This window comes from Palaemon carinicauda, chromosome 27, assembly GCF_036898095.1.
Source record: "Palaemon carinicauda isolate YSFRI2023 chromosome 27, ASM3689809v2, whole genome shotgun sequence".
NCBI lineage: Eukaryota > Metazoa > Arthropoda > Malacostraca > Decapoda > Palaemonidae > Palaemon > Palaemon carinicauda.
In genome coordinates, this window is record NC_090751.1 from 35049192 (window position 1) to 35063986 (window position 14795).

The 14795-nt window shown below is 48.7% G+C and overlaps 1 protein-coding gene across 3 annotated transcripts in view; it reads right to left on the reverse strand.

Moving 5' to 3' along the window:
• Positions 1-14795, reverse strand: part of Dlish (Dachs ligand with SH3s) — a 117150-nt gene that overhangs the window by 102305 nt on the left and 50 nt on the right. For all 3 annotated transcript variants that reach the window (XR_011040093.1, XM_068351021.1, XM_068351020.1), the window contains exon 1: positions 14530-14795. This exon is cut by the window's right edge and continues 50 nt beyond it. Coding sequence is in view for 2 of the 3 variants with exons in the window: in XM_068351021.1 (XP_068207122.1) it covers positions 14530-14578 (49 nt within the window). In the remaining variant the exon portion in view is untranslated. The remainder of the gene's footprint in view (positions 1-14529) is intronic.

Sequence of the window (14795 nt, forward strand, 5' to 3'; positions counted from 1 at the left end):
AATCTTGAAGTTTCATTCTAATTTCTTTTATTGATCCGTAACACTCAAATATTTTATGTAGCACATCATAATTAGCTTCTAAAGGGATTTGGGTAACGTGCAGGACTTTCAGTTTTCCTGTGTTGCCCAAATTACCCTTTTTCAGAATGTTTAAAGAACAGTCCTTTTTAGTTCCTAGGTCGTCAACGGAGTTTTCTTTAAATGAATTGCCAGAGGTCGTCAACAGTGCCGGGGGCGAGTCAGCATATCCAGGGGAGGTGGGGTCATTTTCACAAGAATCCATCATAAAAAAGAAGAGAGAAGAGTGATTTTTTGAAGTTTGATTTACCTGCTTGAGAACATTAAGGCATCACATGTTGGGAAGGAAATTTACACTCTCCACTACCGGCACAGTGAGAGTATACTTCCCAGATGGTCCACTCCATACCCTACCCGAAGGATAGCATCAAAACAGATATAGAGGCACAGGTGTAAGCTGAACCCGCCTGTTAGGACTGAGACCAAGAAACTATGGAATCATCCTCCCCATATCTGTAATGACGGGCTTCCGGCCAGAAGCCGAGAGTCCTACCCCAAGCATTAGATCCCCCTGGATTCCGAAGACCCAACACTTGGAATAGTTCCGCCAAAAAGGTCCAAACCATCTTCGGGATGGCTGAGATCATCCTATACACTCACATATAGCTTTGAGCACAAACGCCTCCCAACCGCGACACCTTTCACATTCATCAAAGCAGGCAGCAATACCGGATGCAGAAACATCCGCCCAAGTGGCAATAACAGATGTAGAAACATCCATGCCATAAAGAGAGAAAAAAAAAAAAAGATAATAAACATACATATATATGTAAAAATATACACATATACATATGGAAAATTTTACTCATAGGGTTGGGACAGCATCATGAAAGAAAGTTTATAATATTAGGAGAAGGTTGAAGCAATATAAAGAGGAAGAAAAAGATAAGAAAGAGAGAAATTTAGATTCGAACTGGGGGAGCAATTTCCCCAAGTTCGAGAGCCCTCTTGCCCGTCACGAAGTTTCAGCACAGGAATAAAATGCCGTGCTGAAGCTCAGTGACTTCATCAAGGCATTCTCTCATTAAGAGGGCCAAGGGAGGGGAGAATGAAGAAAGAAGTAAGGGCCAGAAATACTCTTTCAATCACGCAGATTAAAACCGGGTAACAATGCCCCCAACCTTCTGCTACCTGTCCATTAAGGAGTCTGAGGTTAGACCAGCTGTTGTGCAGCCACCACAGGGCCGATAGAAAAGGTATCGAGGATCCTGTGGGTCACGTCCTGCAGGTAATGGGCTGTGAAGGTCGTTTGACGCTTCCAGACCCCAGCTTGCAAGACCTGCGTCACAGAGAAATTTCTCTTGTAGACCAGGGACGTAGCGATGCCCCTGACATTGTGCGCTCTAGGGCGACGTGACAGAGGAGGGTCAGGATTCAAGGCGTGCTGAATAACCTTCCGAATCCAGGCCGAGATGGTGTTCTTGGTGACCCTCCTCTTCGTCCTTCCTGGGCTCACGAATAACGCTTGCACATGAGGACGGACTGCAGCTGTTCTTTTCAAGTAACGCCTCAGACTCCTCACTGGCAAAGTAACAGATGGTCTGGGTCACTTGTTACAGAACGAAGACTCGTTACCCCGAAGGAGTCGAACCTAGGGTCCGAAACCCCAGGGTTCTGAGTCTTGGCAACAAACTCAAGGACGAACCTAAACGTTACCTCGCCCCATCCCCTTGATTGGGCGACGTCGTAAGAAAGACCATGAAGTTCACTGACTCGCTTGGCCGAGGCTAAAGCGAGTAGGAAAGCTGTCTTCCAAGACAGGTGGCGATCAGACGCCTGGCATAATGGTTCAAACGGAGCTCTCTTCAGAGCCCTGAACCACATCCCAAGGAGGAGGTCTTACTTCTGACTGAGGGCAGGTAAGCTCATAGCTGCATATGAGTAGGGAAATTTCTAAAGAAGAGGAAATGTCCACTCCTTTCAGTCTAAAGGCCAGGCTTAAGGCTGAGCGATAGCCTTTCACCGCCGAGACCGAAAGGCGCATTTCCTCCCGTAAATACACGAGGAACTCCGCTATTGCTGTAATAGTGGCATCGAGTGGAGAGATACCCCTCCCACGACACCAACCACAGAAGACTTTCCACTTCGCCTGGTAGACTCCGATAGAGGACTTGCGCAGGTGGCGAGACATCCTGTCCGCAACCTGTTGCGAAAATCCTCTCTCCGTAAGGAGACGCTGGATAGTCTCCAGGCGTGAAGCCGAAGCGACGCTAAGGCTTTGTGGAAGATGTTGCAATGTGGTTGTCTGAGTAGCTTGTGTCGTGGGGGGAGTTCTCTCGGAAGCTCCGTCAGGAGCTGCAGAAGGTCCGGGAACCATTCCGCATGATGCCATAGCGGAGCTATTAGAGTCATGGAGAGATTGACCGATAGTCTGGTCTTGTTGAGCACCCTTCTCATCAGACAGAATGGTGGGAAGGCGTAAACGTCGATGTTGTCCCACCTCTGCTGAAAAGCATCTTGCCAGAGAGCCTTGGGGTCCGGGACTGGAGAGCAGTACAGGGGCAGCTTGAAATTCAAGGCTATCGTGAACAGATCTACTTTTGGGAACTCCACAAAGTCAGGACTTTGTTGGCTATCTGAGGATCCAAAGACCACTCGGTAATCACTATCTGCGTTGCTCTGATCAAACTGTCGGCAAGCACATTCCTCTTGCCAGGAAGAAAGTGAGCAGAAAGTGTTATCTAGTGGATTTCGGACCATCTCAAAATCTCTACTGCAAGATGGGATAGCTGTTGAGAAAAGGTACCTCCCTGCTTGTTGATGTAAGCCACTACCGTGGTGTTGTCGCTCATCACCACTACGGAGTGGCCCGCCAGGGTCCGTTGGAACCCGTTGGAACTGTTGAAGGGCCGGGAAAACCGGCCTTCATTTCTAGCAGGTTGATGTGGAGGTACTTTTCTGATTCTGACCAGAGGCCTGAGATCCTTTGGTTCAGAATGTGGGGCCCCCACCGTTCTTTTGACGCGTCCGAAAACAGAGTCAAATCAGGGGGGAGGACGAGAAGATCCACTCCCTTCCGAAGGTTCACGTCGTTCAGCCACCACCGAAGGTCCGTCAGTTCCGTGGATCCTATAGGAACCAGAAAGTCCGGAGAATCGGAGCCTTGATTCCACTGGGACTTTAACCGCCATTGCAGGGATCTTATCCTGAGGCGGCCGTTCGGGACTAGACGTGCCAGGGAGGATAGGTGGCCTAGTAGTCGTAACCATGATTGGGCTGGAAGCTCTTCCCGCCTGAGGAAAGGTTCTACGACCCTCCTCAGCCTTGCTATCTTGTCGTCTGATGGAAAGGCTTTGTGGAGATCGGTGTCTAATATCATGCCTAGATATACCAGTTGTTGCGTCGGAAGCAGAGAGGACTTCTCGAGATTTACCATGATCCCCAGATCTTGGCAAACCTCCAGAAGCATGTCCCGGTGTCGAAGAAGGGTCGTCTCCGAGTCTGCCAGGATCAGCCAGTCGTCCAGACAACGGAGGAGACGTATGCCGTTCCTGTGCGCCCACTAAGATATCAGTGTGAACACTCTGGTGAACACCTGAGGTGCTGTGGAGAGACAAACACAGCACTTTGAACTGGTAGATCTTGCTGTCTAGGCTGAATCTTAAGTACTTCCTGGAAGACGGATGGATTGGGATCTGGAAGTACGCGTCCTTCAGATCCAGTGTGCATATGAAGTCTTGCGGTCTCACTGCAAGTCTGACCGTGTCCGCTGTCTCCATGCTGAACGAAGTTTGTTTGATAAACTTGTTCAGGGCTGAGAGATCGATGACCAGTCGCCAGCCTCCAGACGGGCCTCCAGACGCCTTCTTTACAAGAAAGAGTCGACTGAAGAAGCCTGGGGAGCCGTCGCGACCTCCTGGAGAGCATCCTTCTTGAGCATGGTCTCGACTTCTGCCCGAAGGTCTAACCCCTTTGCCGATCCCATGGCATAGGAGTTCAGCGACACTGGATTCGCTGTCAGGGGAGGTGGAGATGTCGTGAATGGGACGCGAAAACTTTGGCCGATCACTGAGACCGTCCAAGAATCAGCCCCAAGTTGCTGCCACCTGTGCACGCAACTTTTTAGGCATCCCCCCACAGGTGGACACGTGGGGGCATTGCCGATCCTAGGACATGCGGCCTCGGCCGCTGCCCCTAGGATTCTTTCCTCCCCTAGAGTACTTGCCGCGCCTTCTGTCCTTGGTTTGAAAGGGCTGCGGCTTAGACACCCCTGTCTTAGCTGCCGGAGCCTGCTTCGGTGTCTTGCAAGGCTGCTGTTGCTGTTGAGGCGCTGGAGGCTTGTAGGGCTGAGTTGTAAGGGCCCTCTGGAGTAGAGAATCCTGATTTGATCTCCTCCACCTCTCAGCTGTTCGTTCTACTCTATCTCCTTGGGCTCAAGCAGATCTCTTCCAGTGATGGAGTAGTGCCTGAGCCTACAGACATCCATGGCGGGGACCTTCGGATGGAACCTCTCGGTCACTGCGTCGCGACGCTTGAGGATTGAGTTAGCCCACAGGTTAGTAACCTGGTGAGCGAGGAACTCGATCGAACGCGTGCCCGAGAGGAGGAAGGTCTCCAAAGCCTTCCTATTGCTCTCCTTGGACAGATCCTCAGAGCGCAATAGGATGCCCAGAGATCCCAGCCAAACGTCCATCCACGAAGTTGCCTGCATGGCACTCTTCGCGAGCTTCTCTAGGCTCAGGATCTCCGACACCGAGAAAGTCACCTGCCGAGCAGAGAGCTTCTCGAGAGGAGTTCCCCTGGTCAGCTCTTCCACAGAATGGTGAAGTGGAAGAGCCATACTGGACTCCCCCATGATCTCAAAGTACCTCCTCTGATGTACTCGAGGAGGCGGGAGGAGTTTGTGCCCGGCAGAAGAACGACCGGAGGAGGCGAGCTCGGAGAGCTGGGCTTCGACCCTGTCCCTGGCCCCCTTCACCCCTGTGGACCAAGGCAAAGCTGCGCTGGTCTTAGGGGGTTTCTGGGTGCCGTAGACTTGGTCTAGCACCGTGTCCTTGCCCTCACGAGGGGCAGTCTCCGGGTCCTTAAACTTGTTGAGTTGTCTCATCAAGCCTAGGACCTTCCAGAAAGTGTGTTCTGACTCGAACTAGTCTCCGGTCCCCAAAGGCTCATCTTGGGGAGACACGTGGACGTTCTCCCGGGGTCTGGTTGGCTCTGGACGGATCCTGGATGACAATTTAGGAATTGTCTTGGAGTCCTTGGGCTCCCTCCTAGAAGGAATACAGGACTCCAGCAAAGAGGTCCGGAAGGGAGCTTCCTCGCGAGCAGTTTCTCTCCTAAGAGGAGGGGTTCCTCCCATTGGTGCCGTGGGAGACACCCCTGCCTCGCTGGACTGTCCTGAGGACGGAAAAACCTCGTCCACGGAAGAAGGAGAAACCGATCGTGAAGGAGAAGGAACCTTCCTGACGGAGCTCTTGGGAACCAACTTCTCCCGGGGAGAAGTCACCACAAAGTCCACTCCTCTCCTTCTCTTCAGCGGGGATGAGGCAGCCGTTGGCTTGTGCCCTTGATCGGCGAGTGCCGGCTTCATAGCCTTCACTAACGCCTGCATCAGAGGACCAAACCAAGACTGCCGAGACACGGACACAGAGTCCAAAATTCCCGCTAGAGGGAAGGGGATCGGGCGATCCTTCGGAGTGGACACCACTGGACCTGCCTGAAAAGAAAAGGGGGAAGAAAGTTGTTCTGACCTCTCTGATGGGTCTTCCCTATCCTGAACAAGAGTCCTGCGCTTAGGCGGAGGCGATCCTGAGTGCGGTCTGGCGACACGCGTCCCTGCTGCTGTCGCGGGCTGCGGAACCCGAAGCGAACGGGGGTCGTGCTGAAGCTCGTGCGTAGGCGAAACTACGGAGTCGCGCGCGAGAGGAGACAAACGAGCGCAGGCGCGAGGGCGAGTGAGCACGTTGGGGAGGAAACGGGGATGAGTCTGCCGTTGGTTTAAGTCCCAAATCAACGAGGGCAGGCTTCAAAGCCTGAACCACTGCGTTCATTATGTCACGGAACCAAGGCTGACGGGTAACTGACGCAGTGTCAATTATCCCTGCTGGAGGGAAGGGGATCTCGTGACCCTTCTGAGTGGACGCCATGGGGCCTGCCTGAAAAGAAGAGAAAAAGAATGTTGCATGGACCTCCTGTAGATCCTTCCTGGTCCTGATCCTGGTAGGTAATCCTACGCTTGCGCAGTGGCGATCCAGAGGCAGATCTGGAAGTCCGCAACCCTATCAGTTGGCCGCGCTGATGATCCCTGCGAGAATGGGGATCGCGGCGGCGCTCGCGCAAAGTAGCATTCGAGGGATCGCGCGCGGGCGATTTCCGAAGCGTGGGAGCATTGCCGCGTGGAGAAGAATGCGCGTGGGCGCGTTCGCGCGAGGGCAAGATAATGCGAGGGCGCGCTGGCGAGTGGCCGCGCGAGCGAGCTGGCGAGTAGGCGTGCGGGCGCGCAGGCGAAGGGACGCGTTGGCGTGCACGTGAAGGTGCGCGTGGGCCCGTAGGTGAAGGGGTGTGCTGAAAACTAGGCGATCGCTGGCGGCGCATAGGAGAACGACGATGTTCGGGCGAGTAATGTCGCGAGCGACTTGGCGAACGTTTGCCAGGCGGAGAGCGTTGGCGAACGTTTGCCAGGCGGAGAGCGTTGGCGAATGCTGGCGTGTTGGCGAGCGATGGCACGTGGACTCCGGAGAACAACGGCGCGTACCACGGACAGGTGAACGACTGCGCACAGGCGATTTATCACGCAGGCGAGTCGGAGAACTGGGGCGATCAGTCTTAAGAGGGCGTTGGCGCTCAGGAGAGCGTTTGCGCACAGGCGAGTGATCGCGTGGGTGCGCAGGAGATCAATGGCTCGTAGTAAGGTTACTGCGCACATTTGAAGAGATGGAAGGAGACGAACGCGCAGGCAAACGCTCGCGTACAGGAGCTCTAGATGAGCGCTCCGGAGAGCGCGTGGGCTGTTGTGCAGGAGCAGAAGGGCGCGTAGGGGCGCGTAGGGGCGCGAGGGCGAGGCGACGGGATGGAACCCTTGCCTAAGTCCAGATCTGGCGATCGTGGACGTGGTGGCGATCGTCGGCGCGCTGGGCGCGCATCAGGAACAGGCTGTGTAGTAGCGCGGCTCCGCACAGGAGAACGAGGGAGGGCGCTCAGGAGAACGTAGGTGCACCTTGCGCACATCAGGAAACATGAGGGCGCTGGTGTTTCACAGGAGACCTGCGAGAAGGAGATCGCTCGCAAGCAGGTGATCGCTGTCGAGCAGGAGAGCGCTGGCGAGTTAAGTCCGAAGACTGTAACTCTGGAGAGCGCTTGTGCGCTACTGCACGCGAACGCGCAGGGGAACCCTGACGCGCAAGGGACTTACCCACACCGTAGGTAGAGTCCCTTTTCCCCGAAGGAATCGGTGCCTGTCGGATGACAGGGTGAGAAGGCGCCCAAAGCGCATCTGCAGCCAGGAACGGAGAAGGCAGATCGGAAGGTCTGGCAGGCGTAGGAGATCACGAACGATCTGCGGAAAGGTCAAGGGACGATACTGCGACGGTCTGCTTCTGACGGGGAGGCTCCTCCTCAAGGGAAGGAGCAGGAGAGGACGAACCAAAGAGGCGCCTCCTAACTCCCTTATAGGAAGAAGGAAGTCCTCTGCTGCGGAGAGGCTGACGGGCCTTACGGCGAATACGACCTCGAGGAAGGGCGTCCAAGTCATCAGTCCTCCGAAGAGGAGTCTCTGTCAGCGGGCTCCCCCGAGGGGGAGACCCGCCAGCAGGAGAGACCGTGGGACTTCCCTCCCCCCTCGAAGGATGTTCGGAGGGGGGAGGAGAGCCTTCAGCAACGTATGCAACAGGCACAGCATCAAGGGTTTGACCAGACCTGTCGTAAGGGCCTGTCAAGACAGTGTCGACAATATCCGAAGGGAGTACCTCCGGTATTACCGGCGACTGTTTGACCGCAGCCCCCAACTGGATCAGGTCAAACAGGGCTTCCTTGGAGGGCGAGCCCTTAAGCCCAAAGCTGGAACAAATCATCATTAGAAACAGTTTGGTCATATTCATTAAAATCCAAAATATCCTCCCCCGGAGGAGAAGAGGGAGCTGGCATGCTAAGGGAGGCAACGCCCTCTCCCTCACCCAGAGGTCGGGAAACACCACTAGGGCCTGCGCTACCACTCAGCAGTCTCTCACGAGAGACCGATCGAGTGGGAGCTTCGGAGGAGGCTCGGGCGGCGGAAGAGGAGTCCTTAGAGCCTTCCTTCTTCAAGGTTACCCTTGAAGGAGAACGGTCTCCCACTGGGAGGCAGACCACTCCTTACACTCGCTGCAAGTATTCTCCCTCTCACACCGTTGACCTCGGCACTGCGGGCAAAGGGTGTGAGGATCGGTGTCCTCCGCTGACATGAAGGTCCCACAAGGGCGGCCAGCGAGTCCAGGGTACTTGCGCATAGCGATGATAACGGTCGAGGCCAACTTCCAAACACACAGAACTAGAAAAAGCAAAAAAACAAATTAAGGCTGTTATTAACGAGGACGAAAACAGAAACATTTGTACTTCGTCCGAGCCAAAAGTGAAGTGAGACAACTCACCAGTGTGTGGGGGGGAGGGGTAGCAAGCTACCCCTTCCCTACCCCCTGCTAACTAGCGGGGGGCTAGTTAACCCTCGTTAAAATTCTAATGGCTCGTCATTTCAGCTACGCCGAAGGTAATACCCTATGTAAATAGTGTGGTTTGTATTTCGGTTACGGAACAAACCAAAATTCTGTACTGTATTACATTACAAAATACAATAAAACTTATGGTGGACTAGCAAACGTACCAGTGTAACAGTACACAAATCTGCAAGATACATTTAATTCTACAACTTTAAAATGAAAATCATAAATTTTTAAAGTAATTTGTAGTTTTCCTAAATATACAAACCTGGTTCCTTTAATTGGAATATATTTACAGCGTAGCTAGAATTCGGCTGTTAAAAATTTAATGTGTCAGTAGTTACTGGCAGGTGGTGGTGAAGCCTGGCCCCCCCAGTGGGAGAGAAATAGTCTAGCTACCTATCTGAGTCTGATGGAAAGGTCTTTGCTGCTTGCTGTCTTATCTATCAGCATTCCCAGCAAATCAATTTCTGTCTGGGTGAGACACAACTTATCTCGATTTTCAATGATCCCAAGATTGTGGCAAAAAGCAAGAAAACAGTCTCAGTGCTGAAGCAGCTACCACCAAGAGGAGAGGATCAGCCAGACATCCAGATATCAAAAGAAATGGATTCCGTTGGCATGAGCCATAGCAGAGCCTGAGCATAAGCTGGCATGAATCAAAGTTTGCATGAATCAAAGTTTACATGAATCAAAGTTTGCATGAGCCAAAGTTTGCAAAGCTACAGCTGGTATGAGTCCAGACTAGCAAGAGCCTAGGCTGGCATAAGCCTAACATGCCATGAGAGTGAGCACATGGGGGGAGGTGATGAACAGTCCAAAGCCTAGATACTTCAATCGGAAGACCTTTCTGTCAAGGTAGTACCCACAATATCCAAAGGCATGATTGTCTTAAGAACAGGCGCAAGTTCCAATCATGCAATTTCCTATTGAGGCTTTGATCGCATGGTTCCCGGTTGCATCATTTCTGATTGTCTGATTTGCAATGTGTGGTTTCTTTCCTGAATGAGGAGATAGAGAAGGTCTCAAACCTGGGATCATCTGCAGCCGATTCTGAGTTTTGGCAACAAACTCAGGAATGAAGGAGATCATTCTCCATCCCTTGGTATGGCTAATGAAATGTAATATGACGTGAAGCTCAGCAACTTGCACTGCTGAGGCCAAGGAAAAATGAAAAAAAATGTCTTGAGCTTCAGATCCTTGTATGATGCCTGGCTCATTGGTTTGTTTGGAGCATTCTTCTGAAACCTAACAACTATGGTGATGTGTCACATGGGTAATTGAAGTTCTCTCAAAGGGCAAGACTACCCAAAGATATCATGAGCAATGCCAACGGTCTAAGATCTTCCGTCTAAAGACTTGGCTCAAGGTTAAGCAATAGCCTTTCACCTCTAAGACTGAATGGAGTTTCTGTCTGTAAAGGTTGACGATGATATCTGCTATCCGTTGTTTAGTGCCCCATCTATGACACCAGTCGCAGATGGCGGCTCTCTTTGCCTGGTAGACTGCTGTCGAGGATTTGGAGAGGTATCCAGACATCTCCCATTCAGTGCCTTGAGAAAAGTCTTTCGCTAAGAGGAGATACTGGATCGTGTCCACCCAAACTGAAAGAGGTGTCACCAAGTTGTGTTGTCTCTGAAGATGTGGCTGGCAAATCAGGGTGAATTATTTAGGTGTCTCTCTCTGTACTTCGTCAAAAGCATCACAAGGTCTGGATACTGAAAATAAAGTCTGATGTCAAACCCTCTACTCCGTGATACTGCCCAACTTACCCAGTGACTCAACAGGTATCCCACCCTTGTGGCAGTAACAGGAGGGGACTGCCTTCCTTAACATCCTCAGGTTTCTCTCCTGCCACTCCCCTTTCCTGGCTTTCCATAACGGGTTGAAATAACTGAACGGAGTCCAATCATCTTCGAAAGGAGGAAGCGACCTCAGAAGTGGTCTTAGATCTGGAGGGCGTGAACGACTTTTTCAGGGTCGCCCTCAATGGAGTCGTCATCTTCTCTTTCAATTGGTCTCAAGGTTCCTAATTTTTTTAAAGTGATAGCTCATTGGGAATGGGATTCTTGGCTTATTTTCTGCTATTTTTACACTGTTCCTCCTACTTTGTCTGGGGGAAAGAGTGATAGGCTCTGACTGATCAGTGCATTTCCCAGTGCCAGTCTCACGAACATGGCTACTACTATCTCCCTCTGCTTGAGAGCCCAGTTGCTCGACTAATTAGCTGCTTGATGGGCCTAGAAGGTGACCATCTTTACCCCCGATATATAATAAAACCAGGCCATACACACAGAGGACTAAACGTACAGTTTGTCCTTACGGACTGGAGCGACGCTCCATCCTGTGAGAAATGCCCACACACGCTACATACAGTACTAGCCTCCTTAGTTCAAGAGGATTGGGCACCCAGTGTAGGCCCACATGGTTACGTTTTTGGTACTTGTTAGCTATATTTGATATGTTACCAGGATCAAGTACAATTGGTGGCCAACAACTAATTTTGAAAATGCCAAATTTGGGTACTTTTTACTTTCTTTATTTTTCATATAACATAAATCTATGAAATCTGACTTGAAATAATCATATGAAGAAATATGATAGGCATTCTCTGTCCGCTACGGTGTTAATATACTTATTTCTCTTGAAGTCATAATAGGATTACCTTTTCCGTTTATCCCCATTAATCCGAGAGTCCAATTGTCTCCTGGGGAATATACTAAATGGATTTTTAGACCTTTCTTGAGATTATGCACTTTTCTTTAGCCGTACTTGTTTTCGCGTTAATTTATAGAAACTTCAAAACGATTCCGTTTATATAAGCAGAGAGAAAATGTGAGAGATATATACACAAATTAATAGAATTATCAGTAGCTACTTAAATCATCCTCTATCCACATTTTACATCCTCGTTTTTTCCTATGAAGAAAATTCATAAAACTTAATCCGAATATTATTCTTTTTTCCTTTTCTTTCAGTATCTATTTGTAATTAGAATACAAGATAGTATTGCACGTATAAGGCAGAATAAGGTGTGGTTTTAAAGATAAAACATACTACTGTACAAAAAAGGAGTGGAAATTTAAGGAAATCGTAACTTGGTGAATGAAAATGTGAGAGGAAACCCTAAAATAAAAAGCAATGAAATGCATAATATTACAAACTTGTGAAATGCAATCAGTTTATCTTTATAATATAAAAAGTGCTACGATCAAGGGACGAAGTATGAAATATTGTACGTGTCAAAATAGGCAAGTCGACTGGTGGGCCATACTGCCAATCACAACTAGATTGGCCGGTCCAATCAAACATGCTGACAGGATGAGAGACAGGCTAGTCGCATCGGGTTTGTCCTGTTTACCCCCCCCCCCATACACGTTAAGGATTTGCCAATCGCAATCAAATCAGCGCGCCAATCCTCTGGGTGTATGGCCTGCTTGAGTCTTTAATCTTCTTATTCTCAGGACTTGTCAGATCCTGAGAAGAGGTAAAGTGAGCCACTGTTCCTTACCAGAGCACCAACTAGGAAGTCACCTGGAGGTTTGCCATGACAGTAGTTTCCATATTGGAAAATTAGGATGCTGAAAAGATCATGAACTGTCCCTAGCCTCTCTCCACTGATTTCCGTGGTGTCAGAATTATGACATCTGCATATATCAGTAGAGGTGAAAGAATGGCCTCATCGCGGACCTTAGATTTCTTTTGTGCATGACCAGAATTCATGGGCGTGGTTCAATGTGTAGGCCTAGTTGCATGTTTGACTGATTTTTTATCGTATGATTCCACTCACAAGCAACAAGATACCTCAAGATCTGTTTGGGCAGGCCTTAATGTATGTGAGGTGCCTTCATAAATTGTTGAAAATTCTTGAAGTTCCCATACTAACCATAACAACAGGTTTGTGAAGTCTAAGTTTGACTCACTGGGCTGGTAAATCTCCATTCCCTTTGTAATTAAAACGGCAAGTTTGAATGTGAAAATACTTATTTTTTTTATAAACATTCTTTTATCAAAGTCTTTTCTTAAAACCCTGTGGTTCCATACTAACTGTGACAACAAATTGTAGGTGAAACAATTTATTTTTTTTATAACCATTTTTTCATCCAAACTCTTTTCTTCTTTCTTGACTGCTTACATTTTATAAAAACTGCAGGAAAAGAGGTAAGACCTTTCCCATTGCTGATCAAGCATACAGTAAACTGACATGATTTCATTCAGGCTGACTAAACTCTGTATGGGCATGATTTGGTTCGTCCAACCACTGAACCACAGCCCAAAACCAGAGACCTGAAGGTACCCACTTCGCATAAGGTGAGAGCGCACTAATAGTTGAGCATGTGTGAACAAAGAGATCCTGTAAACAGTCATGAGTTGAGGATCCGATGAGTATGAGTTAGCACTTAGCAGGATAGAGTGAAAAAACAAGTAAGCGCTCAAGCACAGATGTATGTGCGGTAACAGGAGAGATCATGCAAACATATGTGTAAGCAATGACAGCTGCGTGCATGCCAATAATTGAGTACTGTAGTCATAATCCAGATGAGTGTGAACTCGCAAACAATTGAGTGATCATGACTAGATGGATACACACTTACTGGATAGCGCAAGTGCCAGCAAGTGAGCTCGCAAACAATTGAGTGCTCATGACTAGACGAGTGCGTACAAACAGGAGAGCGCACGCGCGCAGTCTTTCGTAGTGTTTGGCCGATCTTTCTCATCCTCTGCAGAAGAAGTCTTAGAATGTTCATCTTTGGATGAGGTGAGGGTATGCTTTCTTGGAGCTGGAGAGGTTGAGCTGGAGAGGTTGAGGTATCCTTGTCATGTCTCTGTGTTGGGGCTGAGAAGGTAGAAGGAACTCTCTCCTCTTGGCCTTTGAAAGGCGGCCGGTACCAGGAGACTCCGCAGCAGATGAAGTCGAAGGAATTGGGCTAGGGGAAGAGGGAGGTCGGGAGCATTTAATTTCGTTACTCAAGATTTTACTGAAGATTTCTTAGTTGGCAGTGACAATGTTATCTTCAGAAGTCCGGGCCAGGATAGAGGGGTCACTTCAGTGTATTCCTCTGCAGGCAGGGAAAGATGGAACAGCAGAAGAACACTTAATTTTAGATGTTGATAGTATTCGCAGGAGCTTCTCAGAGCAAGGAGACAATGTTTATTCGCGATGAAGCAAGCCACAGCAAAAAAAAAATACTATTTGGCAGTATGCTATTAACTATAGGTAATTATAATACTTAAATTTCACGCCACTTCATGAACCATATTTTGTTCCCACTGGTTACCTTGTGTTCTTATGTATTTCTTATCATTAGTAATACCTAATAGTGTGAGGAGGTGTACATACACGAACGATTACTTAGCCTCAGTATTTATGGTCAGAAATTGATAAAATAAAAGATAACGAAAAGAAAAAAATAAATGATTCACGTATTTGGCAAGAAATTAATTAAAAGTATCATATATTTACTAACAACATACAGTAGGTTGATAAAATAGATTATTCAATCAGTAACCTCAATGCATCACACCCAAGGAACTTATCCAAAATTAACCCTAGCCCTATATAACGTCAGAATTTAGATAACTAAAAGGATCAAGTATATATTAAACTGTTTTGAGGTTAATATAAATAAATTCATCATATTTCGCAAACCTGCCTAGAATAGATTACAGCCTAGGCTAGAGTACTAAAATAGAGTCGTTTACATGTTAGGTCTGGGCACCTATCTGATTTACGATGAGTGAAATCTAATTTCAAAGGAAAGCTGAATTCCATACGAGTAAGATGAACACCAGAAAATTGCACGTGTAAAGAACTCTTTACCTTTCTTTTTCTTATTTCGTCGGATTCTGACTGGACACAGAAAAGCCATCTTGCTGTTTTCTATGACGAGCGTCTATGCCGCGTTTCTTCCTTCGGTTACTCGTTTATATTGAGGGTTTCAAGTCATCTAAATGCTATCTTTCACTGTGCATAATCTCATCTGAATGTTCTGGACTAGTTTATGATAAATGCTGCACAGCACGGGAGACACTAATTCCAAATAAATTTCCATAAACCGTAAAAACATTGGCGATTTGGCACATCAA